This window comes from Desarmillaria tabescens, assembly GCF_030435595.1.
Source record: "Desarmillaria tabescens strain CCBAS 213 chromosome Unknown EV420scaffold_96, whole genome shotgun sequence".
Taxonomy (NCBI): domain Eukaryota; kingdom Fungi; phylum Basidiomycota; class Agaricomycetes; order Agaricales; family Physalacriaceae; genus Desarmillaria; species Desarmillaria tabescens.
In genome coordinates, this window is record NW_026848395.1 from 1 (window position 1) to 25,554 (window position 25,554).

At 47.7% G+C, this 25,554-nt stretch overlaps 7 protein-coding genes across 7 annotated transcripts; 3 read left to right on the top strand and 4 right to left on the bottom strand.

Annotated features, from left to right (window-relative positions):
- Nucleotides 1-1,187: 1,187 nt before the first annotated feature.
- EV420DRAFT_1279953 (uncharacterized protein) lies at nucleotides 1,188-2,550 on the bottom strand (the record flags this gene model as incomplete). The annotated part of the gene is made up of 6 exons (XM_060468180.1): nucleotides 1,188-1,517; nucleotides 1,574-1,638; nucleotides 1,684-1,813; nucleotides 1,866-2,003; nucleotides 2,049-2,312; nucleotides 2,353-2,550. 6 exons carry the CDS (start codon nucleotides 2,548-2,550, stop codon nucleotides 1,188-1,190), a joined length of 1,125 nt encoding a protein of 374 aa, XP_060322958.1.
- A 3,692-nt stretch (nucleotides 2,551-6,242) lies between these two features.
- On the top strand, nucleotides 6,243-8,316 carry EV420DRAFT_1769653 (uncharacterized protein; the record flags this gene model as incomplete). Its single annotated transcript, XM_060481038.1, has 4 exons — nucleotides 6,243-6,365; nucleotides 7,232-7,294; nucleotides 7,345-7,440; nucleotides 7,498-8,316. The coding sequence occupies 4 exons, from the start codon at nucleotides 6,243-6,245 to the stop codon at nucleotides 8,314-8,316; spliced, it is 1,101 nt and encodes a 366-aa protein (XP_060322959.1).
- A 3,133-nt stretch (nucleotides 8,317-11,449) lies between these two features.
- On the bottom strand, nucleotides 11,450-12,398 carry EV420DRAFT_1651374 (uncharacterized protein; the record flags this gene model as incomplete). Its single annotated transcript, XM_060478542.1, has 5 exons — nucleotides 11,450-11,748; nucleotides 11,798-11,876; nucleotides 11,932-12,185; nucleotides 12,237-12,278; nucleotides 12,329-12,398. The coding sequence occupies 5 exons, from the start codon at nucleotides 12,396-12,398 to the stop codon at nucleotides 11,450-11,452; spliced, it is 744 nt and encodes a 247-aa protein (XP_060322960.1).
- A 1,449-nt stretch (nucleotides 12,399-13,847) lies between these two features.
- EV420DRAFT_1585560 (uncharacterized protein) lies at nucleotides 13,848-15,488 on the bottom strand (the record flags this gene model as incomplete). Its single annotated transcript, XM_060474785.1, has 4 exons — nucleotides 13,848-15,063; nucleotides 15,120-15,181; nucleotides 15,230-15,359; nucleotides 15,444-15,488. Coding segments are annotated over 3 exons (915 nt in total), but the record flags the coding sequence as incomplete, so codon positions are not given.
- On the bottom strand, nucleotides 15,120-16,132 carry EV420DRAFT_1585562 (uncharacterized protein). The gene is made up of 4 exons (XM_060474786.1): nucleotides 15,588-16,132; nucleotides 15,413-15,542; nucleotides 15,230-15,359; nucleotides 15,120-15,181 (listed from the first exon to the last, which is right to left on the bottom strand). The coding sequence occupies exons 1-2, from the start codon at nucleotides 16,107-16,109 to the stop codon at nucleotides 15,426-15,428; spliced, it is 639 nt and encodes a 212-aa protein (XP_060322962.1). The 5' UTR covers nucleotides 16,110-16,132; the 3' UTR covers nucleotides 15,120-15,181; nucleotides 15,230-15,359; nucleotides 15,413-15,425.
- A 2,576-nt stretch (nucleotides 16,133-18,708) lies between these two features.
- EV420DRAFT_1209022 (uncharacterized protein) lies at nucleotides 18,709-20,134 on the top strand. The gene is made up of 2 exons (XM_060466361.1): nucleotides 18,709-18,894; nucleotides 18,943-20,134. Exons 1-2 carry the CDS (start codon nucleotides 18,839-18,841, stop codon nucleotides 19,811-19,813), a joined length of 927 nt encoding a protein of 308 aa, XP_060322963.1. The 5' UTR covers nucleotides 18,709-18,838; the 3' UTR covers nucleotides 19,814-20,134.
- A 2,955-nt stretch (nucleotides 20,135-23,089) lies between these two features.
- On the top strand, nucleotides 23,090-25,087 carry EV420DRAFT_1623252 (glycoside hydrolase family 16 protein; the record flags this gene model as incomplete). Its single annotated transcript, XM_060475921.1, has 7 exons — nucleotides 23,090-23,668; nucleotides 23,726-23,801; nucleotides 23,860-23,958; nucleotides 24,012-24,034; nucleotides 24,085-24,714; nucleotides 24,773-24,945; nucleotides 24,997-25,087. 7 exons carry the CDS (start codon nucleotides 23,090-23,092, stop codon nucleotides 25,085-25,087), a joined length of 1,671 nt encoding a protein of 556 aa, XP_060322964.1.
- Nucleotides 25,088-25,554: the final 467 nt, after the last annotated feature.

The window sequence follows — 25,554 nt, forward strand, 5'->3', positions numbered from 1 at the left end:
TTGGTCTTGGTATTACCCAGGCACCGCCCGGAATACATGCGTCATATCCAGAATACTGTTATCCCATCCCCTTAGTTTCCTACAGCCTCGCCTCCTCACCGACGCATGCCTTCTCCTTTCCAAACAACATTAACACTTCTTTCTTCTCTACTGACGGTTGAGCCTCCATCTCTTCATATTCGTCACCACGACAGCCCCAGCCAAGGACTCGCACCCAAATCCACGTTCAGAGGGTGCAGGAGAAAGTATGCGGGATGCGTCGGTAGCTTATCCTTCACGTCGGGAGGCTTCGTAGTTGACGTTGAATACGAAAAGAACGGCAAGATCATCACTGCCACGCCTCTTTTCTCCAACTGGCAACTGCGTTAACATAACCGAATTACCCACTCAAAGGGGCGCCTTGCACAAGAATAGCATGCAAAGCAAATGTAGCACAACCGGCATGCGTCATAGAATTCGATTCCGGCTACTCAGTTAATTTAGCAACTTCGCGACGTCTGACAAATCAACCTGACGCATCTACATTGGCACAAAAAAAGCGCAATCTATCTCCCAACAACATAAACTCGTATCCCCAGCAGTGGCAGACCTGATTCCGTAAAGCATCGCATCCGTGCGCAATGCGGTAGACGAAGTTCTGCAGCTTCCCATCTCCATGCACGACGAGAGAGCAAGACGATTACTCCCTCGCCCGCTTCTCAGCCGCAAGACGGACCCTCAAGAAAGCTCGAGTCCTCAGCTGACGTTCCACATCATCGACAGGGTTTTACTCGTCAAGATGCATGCCTCCTCTCCTCCAGTAACTTCCCCAATAAACGCGCCCGGCCTGCATCAGCAAGCCTCCTTCTTTTCCGCTGAGGACTGATCCCGGTCACTCGAAGATTGAGAGTCGGGTGCATCAGAAGAGTTATTCACCCTCGTCTTATCCTCATTTCGTGATGATAGCCTATTAAGCAATGCTGGACTCGACGATGATGATGCCGACGCCGCACTGAGATGAGCACGTAAAGAGTCCAGGACAGTACGGACGGGCTTCTTGGACTGCGCGCATGCGGTTTCGGGTACGTTGGAAGGTGTTGGAGAGAGACGAGGGGTATCTCCTCTAGACTTGCCCTTCACATCGGGTTGAAGTCCAACAATACTCGGGGTATCACCAAGGGGTTCGTCACTAGCTCTTGATTTCCCCTTCACGTCAGCAGGTCTGGGCGGTTCAATGATATCGGTAATCGAGGCAGGTGCGTCCACGTCACCGGGTATAGTGCTCGTGCTGCTGAAGGGGATGACGCTCTGCTCGCACTGGGATAATGTCGACCTGACGGTGACCAGGATATCGAACGGACAGGCGAGATGTCATCTTCGCGCCATCTGGAATCTCGAGGCGAAGACGGTGCGAAATGGTTGCAGGGAGTCGACGAGCTGGATCTGGACCTGGAGCACTGGTGAGGGTGCTCGTCAACATCTTGCCATCGTCTTGGTCTCGGTCTTGGCGGCGAACTGACATGGGGAGGCACGTCATACTAGTCAAGTTGCTGTAAGTACACAGAGAGATATGTATGGCATTGGAATTGCTCACCTGGACGACGCTGTCATACACGAAGAGGTCTTTGAACGGTGACCTCACGCACGAGTAGACCTCTACTCTCTTCAGTAAAGAAAGCTTCGCAGAAAGAAAAGCCTACTCACCATGTACAAAGTGCTCTGCCATAACTCTTCCACCAGTGTCAATGTCCAAAAATTCCGCCAAAAGCTTCACAGCTGACTCCGACCGTATATCAATCGACTTCATGAGCGATATCGTGAATGTTGTGAAGAACTATGCACTTCGTCAGTCGTCCATACGCAAGAGACGAAGGTAAAAACCGCACCTCGACGTCCAGATTATCCCATACCCCCAACTCGCGCCGCAAAAACATCGTCGTCTTGCTCACCATCTCTTGGCTGGCGGCGAACTGTGCTGGGGTGGGGTATGGCCGGTATTTGGTATACGTATTGGAGGCTACATGCTATGAAAGAGTCAGACGGAACAAGCATAACGACATTGAACGCACCTTGGCGTAAAGCCCATGCTCATACACCCACCGCGGTTTCTCTATCGACCTCTCCAGTTTATCGGCTTCGTCCTGGTCTCGTCTTCCCCATTCCCTCCTACGCCTTCGTCTACGCACATCGGGTTCTCGTTGTGGTGCAGCTCGTAACGGCAATAGTCTGGGCTTCGAGAGAGGCGCCAAGTAATGTTTTTGATAATCATACCGCGACCGGATCCGATGAATTAGGTATTCCCCGATCATCTGAGCGCACAGCGGGCATTTCTCCTCGATTGCCCTGAATCACCCATTATCACTCTGAATGCACGCAAAAAGAAAATCGCTCACCAGTCCAAACGACGAGACAATCAAAACAGAACTCATGCGAGCAAGTAGGAACGACGGTCCGGTCAACGAGGGGCTGCAGGCATATGCTGCAGTTGTCTTCGCCTTCGTCTTGGGTTTCTGGTGGCGGCGATGGCGACTCGAGCTTGACGCGTTTGCGAGGAGGACTAGAAGAAATCATGGACGGGAGCAAAAAAGGAAGGTGACGACACACCTTCTTGTTTGCCGGTTCGGCACGGCGGGATTCGTGCCGGTTTCTGATCCTCAAGCTCGCTCTTGTCTGCGCTTTTTGAGTATCTGACGCTTTCTGAAAGTCTGAGATCCTAACTGTAGTAGTGGAAGGACTTGGACGAAAGACTACATTCAAGTCAATCCCGGGTTGACCCCGGACCCTGTTCATATTTGCTCTTCACTGCCTGGACCCTGCACTGAAATCATTCACAGTCGAAAATCCGAGAAACAACAGTACCGCAGACTCACTAATATTTCGCGAACCCGTGAATTCCAAAACTCAAACTAATCACTACCCAACAAGCGTCCTGCAGGCAGAAACCTGCGATCAGCCAGATCAACGCACTCAAGAACACGGCCTCAGTTCTTCCCTACACCCTCCAAAATGATCCATCTAGACACGCTGGATGGCCCAAGCACGGACAATCAATTACCTGGGCCGATTCCCACCCTTGAGGCCAACACCCCCACTCGTCTTTCTGGTCCGGTCTATGCTCTCCAAATGTTGAAATTACAAACTAACGATCAACTACAACGACGTGAAAACGTCTCTGCTTTCACATCTAGTATACTTGTTGACCTCCAACATACGCCTCGGTGGTTTACTAAACACTCGTCTCCAACTTCACGCGCTTCCATTGTAAAGCGATTCTGGATGTTCAACCTAGAAATCAAAACTACACCTCAAAGCCCCCATCTTTGTTGACCACCCGCTCGGTCTATGAACGAAATACAAACTGGACTAGGCTTCAAAGACAAATCAACACACCAATATTGGGAGGGGGTACAAATCCATCTCGAGGTACATGTATCTTGACCCCCTCGGTTGAATATTAACGGCGGGGATTCCTGCCAGTTTCCTGATTTCTGTACAAGTACCCTTCCCCCCCAAAAATTGTGCATTTCTGACTGCGGAGAACTAGCTTCCTTCTAACTCACATATATCGGGGAGCCAAACGTCGCAATGCAGATTCATTAACCCCTTGCCGGCTAGTCGCATACTGTTTGGGGTTCGACGCACAACTAAGACTCAAGAACACGACCCTCAACCCATTCTCTCTGTGCGTAGTAATATTGCGGAAACACGACTTACTCTCAAGTACACAAGGCAGATTCCATTACAGAATAATCTTAATCCCCCCTCTCCCGGGTTCGTCTGGACTTCTAGACTAAAATGGTCTACGCTCTTAGTCGTAGGACCTACTACTAACGATCAGATATCAAGCCTGCAACGATAGAACAGTGTCTCTGCCCTCAAATTTGGTATAATGTACCATCATCTCATTTCTTATTGTAGGCCTCTTTATTGTGCATGAAACACCGAAACACAATTTAACGCTGTATCCCGATTCCTTCACATAATCTCCTTCAATCGACGTTCATCCGTACCCGTTCAGAGTTACCAAGCACACTTCTGAATCACGGCCCTCACATCAAATACAAACGGCTAATCCAAGAACGCTCAGGTCGGCTCGATCGTCCTTACATGAACTAATCGGCAGGTCCCTCTCTGGATTCACCTTCCGAACTGGGATCAGATACTCGCGGAGAATAGTTCACATAGGGTCGGGTTCGCTTAATTGAGTTCGCTGGCGTCTTATCCTGAGCCAACCAGTAGTGATTTCGAGGTCCAGCCCATAAACGCGAGGTAGCTCGATGAATGATTGATGCCCGGCTCTCGTAGATGTCGATCTGCGCCCAAGTAGGAACCACCCGATTGGAGATCCCCTGGCAAAGGGTCATAATACATGAATATGGGGAGGGTACAAGCGCATCTTCAGGTACACGAAACATGTGTTTTGGCCAATGTCTACATACAACCCTGAAAATTAACATGTGGTTCTATTCTCTACCCTCGATATCCTTGAAAAGTTTTTGAATGCGACACGAATGTTCCATTGGTCAATGCTAGTCCGCGTACTGTCTGCGTCGAGTGAGAATCAAATGTAAGAAGAAGAATAGACTAATCGTCTTAAATTGACCTGCGAATCGGACGTGTAACACCAACACAGATTGATGGTTATAGAACTTGATGTCAATGCAACCGAGTGCTATCCATTAGAACTCACCTCGAGCCTAACGAGCGATCTGGTCCGCAGAAAAGCCGAGAAGCCTCCGACGCTGTGGCGTTGGATACCAAACAGCTTCTTTTACATAATCCCAGTCCACTTTTTCGTTCAACCCATCACGTCCCTTGTATTTCGCGTTCTAACAATCGACATAGTGCCCCCAACTGAGACGCTTCACGTTTCCCACGTCAACACTCTCATGATCGACATATCCGCGTACCAAGATAGCGAACAGCCCAAGTTCATCCTGAGCTGGTGGATAGCCGCCTTCCGCCACATCAATATGCTGACTCTGTTCTCGAAGTCATACGCCTGAAAATAGATGTCAAGCATATACTGTCACTCTCTGCGCCTGACTACGGGGACCTATGGAAGCAGATGAACGAGGCCCTTCACGGAATACCTTCCTTAAAGACCGTAGACCTCGTGTTCTATAATGTATCATCAAAGTGGCCGTGGAACGAGGCAGAGGCGCGAATGATAGAAGGCTTCAAGGTGAGGGATCCTCAGCGGCAGCTCGATATCCATCTTACCGCATTCTCATCGTCAGTGAGTTCGGAAATTCTTCTTTCGTTTTACGGAAAAAGAAGGCTCAGACTTTCCCAGCTATCTGTCTTCAGTTTTGGGTCTTTCAATTGCACGAAAGGTGATGCACATCAGTGATTACTGACCTCGGTGTATGTTTCGGTTTAACATACCAACTACATTGAAGACAATAATACGTGACGAGGATAAACCGTAACTTTGCGAGGGAAATTCCGTTATTCTATATAAATCTGTACGAATCATATTAGCCTTCAAAATTCGACTCAGAGATGAAACAGACTCGCCTCGATGGGATATGATATATTACGAACACCTCCGGGGCGTGCGAGCCTCCCACATCAACTTCGGCCATAGTCTCAACTCCAGATGTGTAAATCCTAAATTGAGCCTGCCGCGTCTGTAGGAACAGTCGAAGGATTCAGGCACCGCTTCCATGAAAAACAGACCCTAGCACAGTAAGCCATAGAAGACATTTGCTAGTACGAAACCCGAAGCTGGAACCGAAAATGCATCAGAACGCTATATTGGAGAACAATGTTTTGACCTATCTTTGCGTGAGTGGACGTGCGTGTTCCTTTGCTAGTAATGTGCCGTACTTATTCGCCTGATCACAGGGGCCTAACGGTGTTTCGGACCGCTCTTCCGGAACACCGGATTTTTTTGGCATGACCCATTCGTGGCTCTCTTCATCTCCACGCCTTCCTTCCTCTTGCTTCTGCCATACATTGCATTCGATCTCTCCTCTCCAACTGCTACGTTGCCTTGCAACTTTAGATTCTGTTGCGATGTTAGAGGTTGACTTCAAGAGCCGATACCCGTTACGCACCATACGAGCTCCCTTGGGGTACGGTTTATTTTTAATTCGTTTCTTGTTAGCTAATTTCTTCTCACGCGCGTAGATTTTCCTCCTGCGAACGCCCACCCTCCTCCTTCTCCCTCCTTCGAAGGACTACCTCAGCCTCACGAATTTTCGCCTAGACTTTCCGGCGAGTGAGTTGGAGGGACAGGACGAGAGTTAGGGACGGCCATGGTAGAATCGTTTGGGAAGAAGACCAGTATCCTCCGCAACCACATCGACTCTGAGACTCTGCCCGCATACATCCTCGTAATCACTAGCTCGCTATGTGCCAACTACTGTACTATTACGACCGTAAGTTCACCTAACGCCTAACAGCCGACCCCGAACTGTGCTTATTTCATATGTTCTAACGTCTAACAAAGGGGTCTGAACTGACATCCATTTAGGTCAAATGGAGTAAAATTAACCTCAAAAATCTAATTTTGGGTATATAATGTACAATATTGCATCTAAAGCTGACTTCCATCTATTAGTCTTTCATGCTCGCAAAGAATTGTCAATTACGGGTGGTAGGAAGCCCTGCACAGGCTGTGCCGCAGTGCCGGCTGAACTGAACTCGTAAGTCCTAACGCCTGACATCGGTGTCTGAACTGACAATCCGATGAACTACTACCCTAACACCTAACACCGGCTGAACTTACGGTCGTAATATTACAGTACGCTGCTAGGACGCATCAGAACACGAACACGGCTTTGAAACCTCCATTTCCGTGGTACTTGCTGAAAACGTCTTTTACCATTGGAGCCGGTATCGACCGAACCTTGTAACTAACGTCAGCACTGGATTGCAATTAATGCACATGGAAGAAGCTGGATCTGTAATCGGTGTGGGGCGGATTAGTGCTGAGTTGGAGTACACGGAAGGATCTTTGGATGTACATCTCCACATTCTGACTGTCGGCATCGACGACTAATCTTATGCGAACAGCGTGGTACCCCCGGCACTCAAAGATATCGTATGTGCTCCAGCGTGACACATCTCGCTTGCTAATGCACGTTATCGCAACAAGCGAGGATGGACACATTAGGAGCATCGATAACGAGTATAACGGAGTGGCGACTCGCGGAGAGAATCTGTTTCGCTAGGGTGTTACAGGCTGGGGGGTATGCGGATTCTAGTAGAGTCATCGCCTTTCGTGGCTGATATCAAGATCCAGAACCCGGTCATTTCAAGACTGTGGGTCACTACGAAGTCGATGTTACATTCAATGTGTTACGAGGTAAGTTGTCCGAGTCCTCTCTACGCATCTTTGGCTAACTGCTCCTTCAGTCCATTAACCTCGTTTTGCGCTGTCAATCACAGTGCAGACAACACATCGAAACCCATGAATCCAACCCCGTGCAGCCACAAGTCAACCCAGTGATCGTGAGACTCCGCACATCTGCTGTTGTCCTCATTAACCAGCACCAGGGAAGGCTCTAGCTGAGCTATCATCCTCTCCTACGCCGAATCCACCCGCCGCTGGCTCTTGTCCTCTCGGCTGGAAAGTCATCGCTTGTTGTACCTACCAGCCTCAGCATCGAGGAATCCTGCAAGAACCTCATTTTAACTGCCGTACACCCTTCCGGACGAGATCAACGGTGTCAGTCAAACAAGTACGGTTTCACGATAAGAATCAACACGAGATTCTCTTCTATACCTACCGATGACTGGCTCGCTATCCAGCAATTGGATACCGGCTCCTACGGGAGCGGATTAGGGTCATGGATAACCACGAACGACTCATCACGCCAATCACCTCCTCCCAAACGCCCTGAGCAACGTGCGAGCTTCGTGGTGCTAATAGCGGTAGCTGCGACGATCATCGCCTTACCCGATGGAGGACGCGGATATACGCACACGAAATACGCGATGAGCAGCTTAACCAAAGCTGCAGATACGTGTCCTTATCTTTCCTCCCTGCCCTTCCCTAATAATCCCTTCTCTCCCACCAGCTCAAGACCACTCCTCACATCAATACCATCCTCCCCGGGTGTGTCTACGGCGAACTCACCCCGTCCCCACACGCGAGATTATTGTCGCCGAGTACAGGCAGGCAAAATTGTGGATCTCATTGTCTCGCCGAGGAATGGGTTTGTTACAGGGATTCAAGTACTCGGCGGGCATGGAAGACGGGGGTTCCGGACCGTTGTCCCGGAAAACAGGATTTGTTCTTCTGATTCATCCCCATCATCTCCACGCCTTCCTTCCTCTTGGTCTACTCGCCTTTCTCTCCAATCGTTCATTTCCCTTGGAACTTGACATTTGGGCATGATTTCTGACGATGACTGACCTGTGGATGTGCATACGCGTTCCCATGGGGTTCCAGGTGTGCAGTCTATTTTTACGTCGCTTCTCGTTAGCTAACGTCTTCGTGAGTGTAGATTCTCTACCACCCTCCTCGTTATTATTAGCTTGCTATGCGCTGACTGCACTGCTAGCACGAGACAGTACTCAAACACGACTCCCAGTAATCGCTGCAATGTCCTTTACCATTGGAGCCGATGCCGACCAAGCTTTCACAACGAACGTTAGCCCTGGATTGCAAGTCATGAAGATGCTGGATCTGTAGTCGGTGTATGGTGGGTTAGGGGAGGATATTAGGACGTACGTCTCCTCATTCTGACTGTTGGCGTCGAGGACTAATCTTTTTCGTGCAGCGTGGCACTCGCGACTGTCAATGCACTCTAACCTGACATATCCTGCTTTCTTATCGCAGCGGGTGACGCGGAGAGAATATGTTTGAATAGAGTGACGCGGGATAGGGAGGGTCTGGAGGGGTACCCGGTACGTGTGTTGGAGGGAAGTCGCTGTGTTTTGTGGCTGATATAATTCGAAGGTCAAGATCCTGGTGTTCCCGAAACAGTGCTTTGCTGTGAATTCCATGTCAGACATCGATAAACATTACGAGTTATGGGATAGACGTCCTCCTAGTGCATACACTGCAATGAATGGGAAGGAAACCATTTATTGTCGTCCCAAGAACGAAAACTCGCCACGACTCTAAATGGGAAGGCGTAATTTTGCCTTCCCTTTTCCGTCGTGAGTGGATGCGCGTGTTCATTTTCCTGTGTATTACTTTAGCCTTGTCGAGGTTGGAAGGCGGAGAAAAATGCCGGAAATGGCCCGGATGTCGGTAGAAATCCTTGGTGTTTGGAAAAGACCATTCTCGTTCATTGATCGATCCCTTCGTTCCTATCATCTTCACGCAATCCTTCCTCCATGCATCGCCATTAATATTCAGTCTCCGGAGTGGTAGCCTTCTTCTGCAATTCCTGCGTTTCTTCCACTTTCGCGATGTTTGACGACAACTTCAACAAGGGGAAAGACCAGTGACATGTATACACGTTCTGTTGGGGTTCATGGGTACGTAGTCTATTTTTACATTGCTTCTCGTTAGCTAATTTCTTCTTGCCGGTGCAGATTCTCCTCCCTACCCCAACTTCACTAATCGCGCCAATACTAAAGCGTTCCCGCAAACGAGATGGAGGACAGACCATTGACAAAACCAGCGTATTCCCTGGTAACTCTGCGGCCACATCCACTCTCCAACTCTGCTCGCATGCATCTCGTCATTAATACGTCGCTAAGCGCCTACGTGACTATGTTATAAGGACGCGTCTGCTGCCAGTGGATATGTCTTCTACCAGTAGCGTCGGTACAGACCGAAATTTTGCAACCAGCATCAGTACCGGATTGCTAGCCAGGAAGAAGCTGGATCTGTGGTCAATGTGTGGCGGGATTAGATGCTTGAGCTAACACACGTCAATCCAAACGTTATTGGAACCGGAACCTCATAACATTATGTAGATGACAATATGCCTATTCAATAAAGCGGAAATATAGGCTCGTCACATTCTTTTGATCCTTGCTGATATCGGTTGGTTATCATCTAGTGTTCACGTTCAGAAAATCTAACCAAAGAATTGAGAATTTCGTAATGTTCATATGATAGATCCACTGTAAAAGGATATACAGAGGATTTTCGGTATATGGACGGTCGAGTCTGGCCTTGCTAGTAATTCAACGCAGCAGCACCATCATTTACATGCCGTGACTTGTTCCTGCCCGCGTTCTGCGAAGTAGAAGGAGCCCTTACCAGTGTCTTTCGTTTACGATCCTGGTGGATCTGCTCTGGATTTCCGATCGGGAACCTGCTATCGATTCCTAGGAGGACGTCATCACAGATGAAAACTCGGTCCTCTAACCTGAGCTGCCACGGGGTAATCTTGGCTCTAGCGATAGCATCATCCAAATTTGATTGCATAGAGACCGTATCAGGAAGATCACTCCTTCTCAACCAGAAGGACAAGTTACCCCCACACAATCCGGGGTGGATTTTGATCAGGATTTGCAGACAGTAACTGCTGTCAGCTGAACTCTATCTCTACGCCTCAAAAGACTATCCCAGGGCCAAAACTTTGTGCCGAGACCCCATATTACCTTCTGAGGAGCGAGATGGAGTGGTAGACGGTGGTCGAGATCAATGGACTGCCAAGGTAGGCATGTTCTGGGAGGGATTGGACGGTCCTCATATTGATAGAGGAGGAGCGATAGACACCCACGGGAGGATGTTTGGAAGTATGTGTCTGCACTCTGACTGTCGGTACCGAGGACATATCATTTGTGCAGCGTACCACCCTCTGGGTGCTTCAACCCAACATCCAGCGCTTCCAACGTCACCGTATGTGCTCCAGCATGACACACTTCTCTCGCTAAAGCAACAGGTGTGGCCAGACAATGCTGAAAATGAATATAATGAGGAGCCGAGTCGCGGACGGAATGTTTTCGCTCAGGTATCACTGGCTAGGGAGGGTGTACGTGCTTTGGAATGAAGTCGCTGTTTTTGTGGCTAATATCATTGGAAGATCAAGATCATGATGATCTCACACCCATGCGTTGCTGAAATTCGTTGTTTGAGTATCGATCTTCCACAGCAGAAGTTTACGAAGTGTGTTTTGAACTTGCGCACGCATCTTTGGACCATTTGATAATCGGTGAAACTCTTGCTATATCTACCGAATTGGAAAGGTATAACTACTGTTATTACTGCCTACTCTAGTTGCCCTGTAACCGTCTACAGGATCATGAATATACATAACTCATACGACTTCCGCACTTTTTGCTGGAATAATGAGCCTTGCATCCTCCTCCTCCGTGCACGTAACACTGCCCTCCACATTCAATTTTGATTGGCTCTGTAAACCCCCTGAATGCATAGTATTATCTGGTGAACCGGGATTCACATTCCCGGATTGATTTCCAGAGGCAACACGAAGGAGTATCAAAGTCGGCGCAATGCCCTGCCAAAATCCCATCAGAATTGTCCGTTAGTGATCCATAGAGACTCACTGTAACAGAAACGAGAACCACTTGCGGATAAAGACTGTTTGGATTATTCGTTGCGATGAACGGGATGTAGATCACTAGCGCAATGACATAATGCAGCCGATTCTACCATGATCTCCATGACTCGGTAGTATGGATTAGCGGCAATGGGTAGAGACAAGCTGGTAGTGCTCGCTTGAACCAGCCGGTATACGATGAGCACCGTACATATGATTGTCGTCGAGAGTGTCATACTATAGTATGCTACTCCCCATTGAATAGAGTTGCTTCCCCACGGAGTTGAAGAAGCGCCTTGCGAACCGGTAAAGGGTGTCAACTCTTGAATCAGGAAGAAAACATCGAAGACTTGGAACAGTGAGTGATTTGAGTTATGTTCAGAGTCCTAGCGACTTACGTGTTCCACAAAGTGTGCATATGGAAGGAAGGACGATGATCCTCCAATTCCGTCCCCATATGACCCAGCACCGCCAAATCTAGGAAAGTATCGCATCAAAAGTTGGTAATATAGAGGTCTTCCGCAAGACGTACGATCACACAATCTGCCATTAATATATTCGTACTCGCGACGATGCTAGTAATCGTCGGTACCCATAACGGACCACCGGCAATAAGTGAGTCTATGAGTGCGAAGAACCTGGTTTCCTCCGTCTGCCCCTTTGTGATGAATGCCCGTCTAGCATAATACCATCTTACAGCGATGTGAACTGTTGCCATAATATACATGAAGACGGAAATTCCAGCAAGGACCTTTGCCTGCCTCCTACGGGGAACCCTGATCAAAACTATGTAATTATCCTGTCAGTTGTGATCTCATTGGAGGGATGGGTACACACCGATCCGGAACAGTACAACTGCAAGCAATGCCGTATATATCCCTGAGTCATAGTCAGTGCTTTTTGTGTACAATTTTGAAGATAAGTAGTACCATGTGCTAAGGACTCGATAATAACTGCGTTGAACCAAGAGTCAGACAACTGTGTTGCAGCTGCTTCCATGGGTGAAATGCCTGGGTCGATCTACGATATGGCGTCAAGCTGCTTGTCAGGATATCGAAGGGGAGAGAAACTTTCTGGCAGTCAAGCGAAACATGCGATGTTTCTTAAAGCATTGAAGCATTGGTAAGACCACCATCATTTCTAAGCAAATAATATCAGACTGGCTATCCTAAGTACAGAAATACAGGACTCACTGATGAGAGTGTTTAGTCGCCAGAGAACGATATCCAGATGCACAGGCTTTGATCTTTTCCTTAGAAATGATCAAAGAAAACCAGTTGTACTTTGATCGTGTCGTTTTCTTGTGTAAATTTACTTCATCATGGGCATCTCGGGGATCCATATCTCGTTGAGTCCATTGAATATGACGTTGATGTTGCCATAACTTCTTGCGGAAGATGAATTCAAAAAGGGCCTTACATGATCAAAGGGATAATTCTCAATTGAGTTCGGGAGAATCAACTTATTAGTAGGCTACGGGAGTCCAAGGCGATGTGAGTCTATTTCCTACTAACTCAGCTCCCAACACCGAACGTGTTCATTACCAACGGGATAAACATTTGATCCACCCAACAGATAAATTACCATAATACAAACCTGAGATGATAGACTCGAAATCCTAAATGTAACGTGTTTGAAGTGTTAAACTCATCCTGATTTGAAGACGAGTATAGCGCCAGTCATGGATCCGACTCGGAGAACATATACAAGTGCTTTACCAAGAATTCTAAATTTGTTCTGTAGTAACTTCGAGACTATTATTTTCTGCAAATGCGATGGCTTTCCAACCAAAAGCCGACCGGACTCCAAAGGGAATCACAGATCTGTGAACTTATATAAAGGAGGAATTGGTCACATTAACAGCCACGTCCATTTGCGCTCACAGACCTGGTCCAGACAACCTGAAGCATTCCCGGAGAATGAATCTTTCCACTCTACTCATCGCGATCACCTGTGCCATGGCTGTGGGTATCCATTGCATGCATTGGACTCACAAAGATACTAAAACCATTGACAGACATATTCCTATGCGCTAGCAAATTCTGAAGGATGCGCCACCCAAACCTGCTGGTTTCCACCAGCTGAAGTCACTGTCCCTGGATGAAGATATCAGAGATAAGACACAGAGACATTTGGAACATTTATTAGACTCGTCATTGGACAGGCAGTCAGATAGATCATTATGGCTACAATATTTCACGTAGAGGGCTTCGATTTGTGCGTAGCTGTTATGGATATTGTTACTTGGCCTTCTCGGTCTTAGCGCTGACTCACTCATACTTGCTGTTACTTTCTCTATTCTTCTCACTGATACTAGAATATTATGGAATATTGTAGAATAATAATGACTCAAACCTTTCTTTAGTATATAAACTTGTAGATAACATTATATTATTTTATTCAGCCAATCTATCACTTTCAACACACCTTCACTGCGTGAAACCTCAGCTATGCTTAGCGCTTGCTAAACAACTCATTGGATACACTTACGCTTAGAGCTTTCCGATACCAATCCGAAGACTACGCTTAGCGCTTGTCTTCACTTACGGCCCGTAATAGCTTCGCGCTTACTGATTTCCTTTATCTCGCAAACCGGACCTCTCAAGTCTTCTCATGGACCCTTACCGTAATACATTCTATTCCCTAACGACACACATACATTTCTCTAATTATTTCTACCTCGCTTCGATCACAACTCCTCGCCTTGTGCTCGGATACCCGGATTTCGGCAGATTCCTAACAGTAGCTATTATATCCCTTAGTCGAGGTTATCACACTATAAATCATCAATATGGTGCATCTATATCTGGTACGAATAGTACACAATTTATCTCTCGCCTCGCCCGCTTCTCAGTTGCAAGCCGCGCCCTCACCAACGCCTAAGTCCTCAGCCTCCGCTCCGCATCATCTGCATCGACAGTTACCGCACGTCTCCTCTCCCCTAACAGCTTCCCCACTGACCACGCCCGACCCTGCGACAGCAGGTCTTCCTTCTTTCCCGCAGATGACTGATCCCAGTTACTCGAAGATTAGAGTCAGGTGCATCAGAAGAGTTATGCTCCCTTTTCTTATCCTCCGTGCGTGATGATATCCGGCTAAGCAAAGTCGGACTTGACAACAATGATGCCAACGCTGCACCCAGATGAGCACATAAAGAATCCAGGGCGGTACGGATGGGCTTCTTGGACCGTGCGGGTGCGGTTTCAGGTACGTTGGAAGGTGCTGGAGAGAGACAAGGGGTATCTACCCTAGACTTGCCCTTGACATCGGGTTGAAGTCCAACAATACTCGCAGTATTACCAAGGGGTTCGTCACTAGCTCTTGATTTCCCCTTCACGTCAGCAGGTCTGGGCGGTTCAATGACATCGGTAATCGAGGCAGGTGCGTCCACGTCATCCGGTATAGTCGCTCGAGCTGGAGAAGGAGACGACACTTTGCTCACACTGGGATAATGTCGACCTGACGGTGACCAGGATATTGACCGGACGGGCGAGATGTCATCTTCGTGCCATCTGGAATCTCGAGGCGAAGACGGTGCGAGATGGTTGCAGGGAGTCGGTGAGCTGGATCTGGACCTGGAGCTCTGGCGAGGGTGCTCGTCAACATCTTGCCATCGTCTTGGTCTCGGTCTTGGCGGCGAACTGACATGGGAAGGCACGTCGTACTAGTCAAGTTGTTGTGAGTACACAGAGAGATATGGACGGCATCGTGATTACTCACCTGGATAACGCTGTCATACACGAAGAGGTCTTTGAACGGTGACCTTACGTACGAGTAAACCTCTGCTCGCTTCAATAAAGAATGTTCAGCAGGGAGCGACGGCTACTCACCATGTGCGAAGTGTTCTGCCATAACTCTTCCACCCGTATCAATGTCCAAAAATTCCGCCAATAGCTTCACAGCCGACTCGGAACGTATATCAATCGACTTCATAAGAGATATCGTGAACGTCGTGAAGAACTAAGATTATCGTCAGTCTTGCACACGACACATATCCAAGGTAAGAGCCGCACCTCAACGTCAAGGTCATCCCATACTCTTCCGCAGAAACATCATCGTCTTGCTCACCATCTCCTGGCTTGCGGCGAACTGCGCTGGAGTGGAATATGGCCGGTACTTAGCATATTCATTCGACGCTACATGCTAATAAAATGTTAGGCAGAACAAGGACAATGATAATTGATGCACCTTGGCGTAAAGCCCATGCTCGTACACCCAACGCCGTGTCTCCATCGACCGCTCCAGCTTATCCACCTCGTCCTGGTCTCGTCTTTCCCATTCCCTCCTACGTCTCTGTCTCCATACTTCCTGTCCCGGGTTCTGCGCAGCCCGTAACGGCAGTAATCTCGGCTTTGACAGAGGCGCTAAGTAACGCTTCTGATAATCGTACCGGGACCGGATCCGATGGATGAGGTATTCTCCAATTGTCTGTGCGCACAAAGGGCACTTCCTTGATTGATCTAAATCACCAAATATCAGCACATGCACCCACGGTATGCGAAAAGTCACCTTAACAGTCCAGATGACGAGACAATCAAAACAGAACTCATGCCAGCAAGTAGGAATGACGGTCCGGTCAACAAGGGCCTGCAGGCATATACTGCAGTTATCTTTGTCTTCGTCTTCGTCTTCGTCTACGTCTTGGGCTTCCGGTGGCGGTGAAGATGATTCGAGCTTGATCCGTTTGCGAGGACTGGAAGAGCCAGTCATGGGCGGGAGCAAAAGGAAGGAATCACCCTACTGACATCATCAATTAGGGGTTGTTGACACATCTTGCTGGCCGGTTCGGCACGGCGGAATTCGTACCGGTTTCGGGTTGCTTCGAACTTTCCTGCTCGCTTTCTGAAAGTCTACATTCTAGAGATTCATTAGGAGAAAGGCCACCTTCAAGCAAAACAGCAAGTGCTATTCATATCTGATCTTCGCTGCCTGCACTGAAATCATTCGCGCTTATTCTTACGCTGGATTGTCGCTTTCCGTCACTTTCATGCTTGTCTAATTCCGCATGCCGTGGTACCCTGGACTTTCTATCCTATTTTTCCTTCTGCATATCAACGCTAGCCGAATCACCTGTTAAGGGTATCGTAATCTGTCTTTTCGTTATCCCACCGTGATACCAAATTCCGTCCAAGAAACAGCTTTCCCTCACTCGAATCTTGAAGGATCTTGAGGTATAGGCACATTTATCCACTGCCTCAAATTTGTGCTAATTGTTTGATATGACCTCGTACGTACTTTACTCATGGACATCGCAATAAGCGGCTAGCTCTTTCTCCTCTGATTGTTCTGTACAGAAGAAGTCCACGCTAGGACGAGAAATCATTCTTTTTCTCTAAAGTCTGAGCCCATGCCGTCCAACAAACAAGCGACGCGAAGTATAGCGCAACCATAGGTACGTCGCCTCAGTGCAAATCGTATTACAGCCCAGTTCACGTTACTTTCACAGTCAAAAAGTCGACTTACAGCAGTACCGCGGAATCCCTGAACAGCTGCAAATTTACAAACTCGAACTCGTCCCTAACCAGCTAGGCGGAAACCTGCGATACAGCCAGTTCCACATACTCAATAACACGACCCCAGTCTCTCATTAACCCTTCTCTCCGCATCTATCTATATCCAAACACGTACCTAGGTCGATTCCCACCCTTGCGGACAACAACTCCACTCGTCTTTCCCGTCCTCACCAACGATAGAAATTACAACTAATGATCAAATCAAATTGGCCTCCAAACATACACCTCGACGATTAATAAATACTCGTCTCCAACTCTACAAGCTTCCATTGCTACAATCCTCGCCACAGCAAGAGCTTCCACCTCAAGAAAGTCATACGACGGCGAGCGATTCTAGATGTCCGACCTAGGAATCAAAACTACACCTCAAAGCCCCCATCTCTTTCGGTCACCTGCTCGGTCTATGAAGGTAATATGAACTGGACTGGGCTTCATCGATAAACGACCACGTGAATATGGGGAGGGGATACAAATCTATCCCAAGGTACGTGTATCTTGACCCCCTCGGTTGAATATTAATGGTAGAGATTCGCGCTAGTTTCCTGATTTCGGTACAAGTACACTTCCCTGACAAAAATTCTGCATTTCTGACTGCGGAGAACTAGCTTCCTTCTAACTCACATATATTGGGGAGCCATACGTTGCAATGCAGATTCGTCAACCCCTTGGTGGCCAGTTGCATACCGCTTGGGGTTCGACATACAGCTAGGACTCAAGAACACAACCCTCAACCCATTCTCTCCGTGCGTAGTAATATTGGGGAAACACGGCTCACTCTCAACTACCCACGGCGATTTCCATTACAGGATAATCTTAACCCCCCCCCTCCCAGGTTCGTCTGGACTTCTAGACTAAAATGGTCTACGCTCCCAGTCATAGGACCCACTACTAACGATCAGATATCAAGCCTTCAACGATAGAACAGCGTCTCTGCCCTCAAATTCCGTATAACGTAACATCATCTCGTTTTTTAGTGTAGGCCTCTTTATCGCGCATGAAACACCGAAACACAATTTAACGCTGTATCCCTAGATTCCTTCACATAATCTCCTTTAGTATACGTTCATCCGTACCTATACAAACCACTAATCCAAATCACTCAGGCCAGCTCGATCGTCCTTACATGAACTAATCGGCAGATCCCTCTCTGGATTCACCTTCTGAACTGGAATCAGATACTCGTGGAGAATATTTCACATAGGGTCAGGTTTGCTTAATTGATTGACTCGCGTTTCATCCTGAGCCAACTAGTAGTGATTTCGATGGCCAGCCCATAAGCGTGAGGTATCTCAACAAATGATTGATGCCCGGCTCTCGCAGATGTCGATCCACACCCAAGTAGGAACCACGCGATTGGAGATCTCCTCGCAATGGGTCATAATACATGAATATGGGGAGGGTACAAACCCATCCTCAGGTATGCGAAACATGTGTCTTGTCCAATGTCTACATACAGCCCTAAAAATTCAAATTTGGTTATATTCCCTACCCTCGATATCCTTGAAAGAGGTTTTTGAATGCAACACGAATGCACGCACTGTCTGCGTCGAGTGAGAATCAAATGTAAGTAGAAAAATAGACCAATCTTCTTAAATTGACCTGCGAATAGGACGTGTAACACCAACACAGATTTATAGCTATAGGAACTTCTTGATGTCAACGCAACCGAGTGCTATCCATTAGAATTCACCTTGAGCCTAACAAGCGATTTGGTCCGCAGAAAAACCGACAAGCCTCCGACGCTGTGGCGTTGGATACCAAACAGCTTCTTTTACATAATCCCAGTCCACTTTTTCGTTCAACCCATCACGTTCCTCGGACAGAGAAAACAGCACTGCGCGAGTTAAATCCTAAAATCCCCATTGGAGATCCAGAATTTAGCATCCTTTCTATAACTTGACGTTCCAGGTCTCAATCGAAAAAGGCATGCTCAATAATATACTTAATATACTGGAAAGATGGCGTCCCCGCAGAGATAAAAAGTGAGTCGAGTCTCGATACATGGCATCGTTATCCTCATAGAAACACAGGATGACTGAACCATGCTTTCCTCAAGAGATCTTCGATGCTATTATCGACCAATTAAAGGACGACACCGACACTTTGAAGGAAATCTCCCTCGCATCAACGATCCTGTCTCCAAGGACCCGCGTTCATCTATTCTCTTCCGCCAACCTAGCCAGCAAAACAGACTGCGCACGCCTTCGAAAACTAATCACCCAATCTCCACACCTTGCACGCTACTTCACCTCACTCACCTTCGAATTCCACTCTCGGTCCGTTGCGAGATCGCTTCCCGCCAAAATTCTCCGCAAACTCGTCAACCTAAGAGAGCTAACACTCACCTTGGGTGATTTCTCCAACCTCCGCCCTTCTGTCATCTCTGCCCTTGGAGCTCGTTCATACACATCTCTCGCGTTGATCCTCATAGATTTTGACTCAGTCACAGACATCTGCTCTCTGACGCACAACTCACCTTCTCTCAAAACTATGCACATCGTAGCTCCGCGTTTTTTTGGTCCCGACGTTCCTTGCGATCATGAGGATGTTGTCCCTTCTCCGACCTCCCTGAGTATCACTGACACCGAGAGCGACGCTGGAACCATTTTAGGATCAATCCTCTCACCGCGTCAGTGCCCCATCTCCATGGAAAGAATCGATACTTTGCTTATCCTGATTTCCCACACCAACCCTGCCCTCATCGAACAACTCAACCATTTCCTGGATGAAATGCGCGTCGAGCGGGCTTTGACTTCCTTCCATGTCACCCATACAAGCACAGGTACTCATAACATTTGTCGTCTTTCGGATTCTGACAATCAGCGTAGTACCTCCAACTCTGACACTTCACATTTCCCACGTCAGCACCCTTATGATCGACATATCCGCGTATCGCAATAGCGACGAGCCAAAATCCATCATAGGCTGGTGGATAACAGCCCTCCGCGATATCGAAGCTGACTGTGCTCTCGAAGTCGTACGCCTGAAGATAGATGTCAAGAATATGCCGTCACTCTCCACACCTGACTACGGGGACCTGTGGAAGCAGATGAACGAGGCCCTTCATGGAATACCTTCCCTAAAGACCGTAGACCTCGCGTTCTATAATATGTCGCCAGAGTGGCCTTGGGATGAGGCAGAGGCGCGAATGATAGAAGGCTTTAAGATGAGGGATCCTCAGCGGGAGCTCAATATCCATGTTACCACATTCTCCTCGTCGGTGAGTTCAGAGATCGTTCTTTTATTTTATAGCAAAGGAAGGCTCAGACTTTTCCAGCTACCCCTCTTCAGCTTCGGGTCTTGCAACTGCATGAAAGGTGATGCAGATCAGTGATTACTGACCTCGGTACGTGTTTCGGTTTCTGAACACCCTTCAACGTACTAACTACCTCAAAGACAGGCGTTTGAAAAGGATAATACTTGATTGGATAAACCAAAACTGTATCAGGGAAATTTCTTTCATTCTATATAATCATTTGAGTGAATCATTTGCTTTCAAATTTCAACTCAGAAATGAAATGGGCGTGCATCGACTGGATATCCTGAACATGTCCCGGTCCGGAACGCTCAAGTCTCAGTTAAAAGGAGAAAGCATAGGTAGATATGAACAGCATACCCCTTCCACGGAGCTAGTGACAGGTCGAAACTCGAGAGAGCCAGTCGAAACTGAGGTGATGGTAAGGGGGCAAATGAACTCCAGTCCAGCCAACAAGATCTCGATTCAGCACTGACACATGGTGCTGGCGACATCGCCCTTCTCAAGTTTTCGTCCAAATTTGCGCTTCACAGCGGCTATTTTTACTCTCACTTCGGACTCAGGGGACCCAAGGCACGCGTATCCCCGACTCAATGGAATTAAGCCTGGATTTCCATTTCCTTACAATGGCGACCATTGGTACGTCAATCTTTCCCCTTCCTGTTAGCTACAACAGAACCTAGTCAGAGAGTCATATTTAGGGTATATTTTTGGCCTACGTTTTCTGTCAGATTTGAGTAGACATGGTCCCTTGGTTTCGTCTCTTTTGCGATGTGCCGTTCTCTCAGAAACGCAATGTTTGGCAAGCTCTTGGTGTTTATTTGGCAACGCTATTTTTGGCGCTCTTCACCTCTGCCCGTGTACTCTGCTTCTCTCTGTGATTGTTCCTTCCGATTTCTCATCGCGACTGCTTATTTTTCTCAAGATTATATATTCGGGCACGAGACGCTTCCCTGTTTGACAATGACTTCAATATGGACTAAGACCTGTTTGTATTCGACTGGATTCGGGGCGTACACGACGTCATTGGAGATCTTTTGGGGTTTAAGGTACGTAATCCATTCGTACTTTTGATCCTCGTTGGTTGATGTCTTTTAACATAGGTCCTCTTCCCACGAGTACCTACTATCTTCGTCTTTTCATTCTGTAGAATATGAATCTTTTCTGTATCGACGGCAGGCATCTCATTGGATGGACGGCCTCAGCCCCGGATCGATGGGTGACAACTTTGTGGAGAACAGGCAGTCACTGTGGTAGGGGAGCGGGAGGAGCGGTGTACTCCTCCATCAAACTTAGAACCACATCTTCCCGTCACTACCTCGCTCTCTATGTCCTCTATGCTGCTAGGATGGAGGGTACATAAACGTAAACCACAGAATTATGGCCCTAGTTGCAAATACCTTTTACCGTCGGAGCTCGCATGGACCAAACTCGCAAGTCGTGGAGGAGTCGGATCAGTGGTCTGTATATGGCAGGATAGAAACCGGTGGAACATGCAGGAGTGTCTTAGGAAGTATGTATGCGCGTTCTGATTATCTCCGTCGGGACTAATATTATTTGCACAGCCTGTCACTATCCTCTGCGACCTCAGACCTGTCGTACGATGTCTTCAACAACGTCGTATGTGCTTCTGAAAGCCACATTTCGCGTGCTAATGCCTGTTCATCATAGCAGGCAATGATGGACTTGCTAGGAGCATCGAAGCCGCCAAGAAATACAAAGGGGACGCGCGTCGCAAGGAGAATGTATTTCGTTAGAGTGTAATTGCAGGCTAGGGAGGGCTCTGAGGGTGGTATGTGCTTCCGAGTGTTATTATCTCTCGATGTTGATATCAAGACCGCGATCGCGGTGTTCCAGACAATGCATTGCTGCGAATTCGGAACGGGATAACGAGCATTCCTGCCTTCGTAGCCATCCACTGGGTACATCACCTGATTCGACTGTGGTATATAAACTTTTCTCTCTCTCTTGGCCAACTATTGTCCCTTATCTTTACACATATAGTAAGGGAAAATGTCAAACTGGTCGGGCTCGGTTCTGCCATCAAACCCTCGTATATAATACGATACACAATGATTGTTTCATCACTATATGTGGGGTGTACGAAAGAAATGATTGATATCTGTTGCTGGAGATGTTCGATATAAATGTAACAATACAACCTTACGCCGTACAAAAAATGTTGCCCGTATACGGACAATTTCTCAATGCCGATGAATATCGGTCGTCAGAATGTGAGCGTGATTAGCTTCATCGAGGACACATTTACTTACCACGGACATTTTTACTTACCACGCTGTCTTACCACGATGTCATTATATGATCCCCTACCGCTCTTTCGACAACCATATGAATACGACCCAACTTTATAGCTATTCACGGCGTGGATTTGCACCCGCATATGCCGTATGCATCCCTAATCAGAAATAGGTGCACTCATCTGTTATGTTCCACTGTTTCAATCATATTGTGGTCTTTTTGGCACCATCCGTGTTTAGGACTTTGCTGTACAGTAAATGTCGCATACCCAGAACACGGGATGACAGAACTTTTCCGTCTTCAACTCCCGCCATGTTTTCCAGCACTCCATCCCCCTCTCGCTCTCGCCACCAACCTGGAATTGAAGGGATAGGCATGCTCAATGGACAACCAAGGTCGCGTTCTGGTCCCAGTAATTGGAATCAGTCTTCAAAACAATCCACCATGCAATGGACGCCTACTACTACCTCACAATCTCAAGCCCCGCCTCAGCCGCAGTTTCAGCCTCAACGCCATCAGTCTTCCCATGTTATTTCCCAGGGTGTTGCAACCGGCGTGATTGGTAGTGGATATGGTCCTTATTCGGTGAATATCCTCCTATTTTGATGACCATTCTCTAATAACTGCTGCAGTACAGTCCCACCCTAGCCAAAGATAGTGGGATGTACACTACCTCGCGTTTTTCTGCACCACCTGTCGCCACGCCTCTAGTCCATCGGACAAGCAGAGTCGCCAATACCAGCACCATGACTACTAGTACTAATATTGCCCCGGTGCGATATTTCTGGGACAAGGACCCGGACTTTGACGACATTATCCACAATCCTGACCCCATCGTGGATACTAGAATGGACCGCTCGTGCTCCCCTTTCTCCACGCGTGGCTGGGAAAATGCAAGCACACTTGTAGTCATTCTTATGGGGCTAATCACCCTATTCATCGGTTTCCCCGTCATCACATATTACAAACGCACAGTCAATACTGTGTCTGGATTTAACCTTGGTGGAATCAATGCCACTCGACAGATACCGGAATTTCCAGGGCTCCCGAGCCTCATAGATACGGATACTCCCACGGATGCGTATTCGCGTACAGGGCACGATGGAAAAAAGTACAACTTGGTGTTCAGTGACGAGTTCAACACCGATGGACGCACGTTCTATCCGGGAGATGATCCATATTGGGAGGCAGTTGACATGCACTATTGGCCTACGGGTGATCTTGAGTGGTACGATCCGAGTGTATGTCTCCTCGGCATATTCGGTAATCTCGTTCTCATCTATTCTGTTGTTGTTTAGGCTGCCATCACACGAGATGGAAAGTTAGTGCTTACAATGACCGAAGAAAATATTCATGACCTCAATTTCAAGAGTGGTACGTTTACAGTTTAAATTTGATGTTCTCCGAGACTGCGTAATTAAAGCGTCAACAGCTATGATTACTTCATGGAACAAATTATGCTTCACTACTGGATATATCGAAGTTTCTATCAGTATGCCTGGTAGTCCCCGGGCAGCGGGTTTATGGCCTGGTGAGATTATAGTGATTCCCATGTACTTGACGCCTTCCATTGATTTCTTCAAGGTGCATGGACTATGGGAAACTTGGTATGAATTCTTTGTACCCCTTCCAATATACTATTCTCACCAGATCACAGGGCCGTGCCGGCTACGGTGCCACCACAGAAGGAACGTGGCCGTACAGTTACGACTCCTGCGACCTGGGCACATTCCCAGGACAAACTACAGCATCAGGCGAACCAGCTGCCGCAAATACTGGTGGGAACGACGGCTCACCAATCAGCTCCCTCCCTGGACAACGCCTCTCTGCATGCACATGCGACGGATCTGACCACCCAGGACCCACCTCCAGCACAGGGCGCGGTGTCCCAGAAATCGATATCATCGAACACCGAATTGACACGACAATTTGGCAAGGCCAGGTTTCACAAAGTTACCAGGTTGCGCCGTTCAATTACCATTATGATTTTGATAACTCGTCCAGAGTGACAACTATCTATGACGATAGGATAACTGAGTTCAATTCATATAAGGGTGGTAATTTGCAGCAGTCGGTGTCAACGCTGACATACATCGATAAGACACTATATAATGGAACTGGATATGGGGCGTACGGATACGAGTGGTATTCAAATCCGAATAAACGCGATGAGGGGTATATCACTTGGTATAATGATGGCGTAGAGTCATGGACAATCACTTCTGGCACCATCGGAGCTGATTCCACTGTAGAGATCAGCGAGCGGCTTATCCCAGAGGAGCCATTAGTGGGTACCATCTTTTTTTTTCTCAAAATCGTGCGGGACTGATATGTGTCGCTTGTAGTACATCATCCTCAACCTGGGAATGTCATTATCTTTCCAGGCGCAGGATTACAAGCACTTGTCCTTCCCGAGTTCGATGTATATCGACTACGTACGGGTGTATCAACGTTCTGGGACTGAAAACGGGTTGACATGTGACCCCCCAAAGAGGCCTACCGCAGATTATATTATTAAGTATGTTCTCTGTTTTTTGGTGCGCGTTTTGTTCTTATTGTTTTGTGATAGTCACGCAGAAGCATACACCAATGCTAATTGGTCGACATGGGATGCGGCAGGGTACACGTTCCCCCGGAATTCCCTCTACGATGGATGTTAACAATCTGGTACACACTATGAGGATGGGGGAGATGTCTATACTGTTAACGCTGCTATTCATTGACATTGTCCGGAAGTACATGTTAGGTGATGTAGGAAAACGAGCCAGAAGTTTACCAGTGATGGATCAAGGGTGTAGTCGTACTTGCAGTTACATTCAACTAAAGTCAAGGGAAAAAAGGTGAGGATTCTTACGACGTCTAGTGTAATGTTAGTGGAACGTGCTGTGAATACTACCGAACGTACTCAGAACCGTAGGTTGTGTATGTCAATTGTTTCGTCAGCTGCAACCTCAGTCCCTGATAAATTGACAGAGCCGATCATGAATTCCTTGTCTGATGAACACTCATGTCGGAGACCATGTCAAACCATCGACGAACTAATGCCTAGCTTCGTTCCAATGTGCTGGATGAATGGCAGTAGAAATGGCTCATACACCATGTTTCAAAGCAAACATGTCAGAAAGCA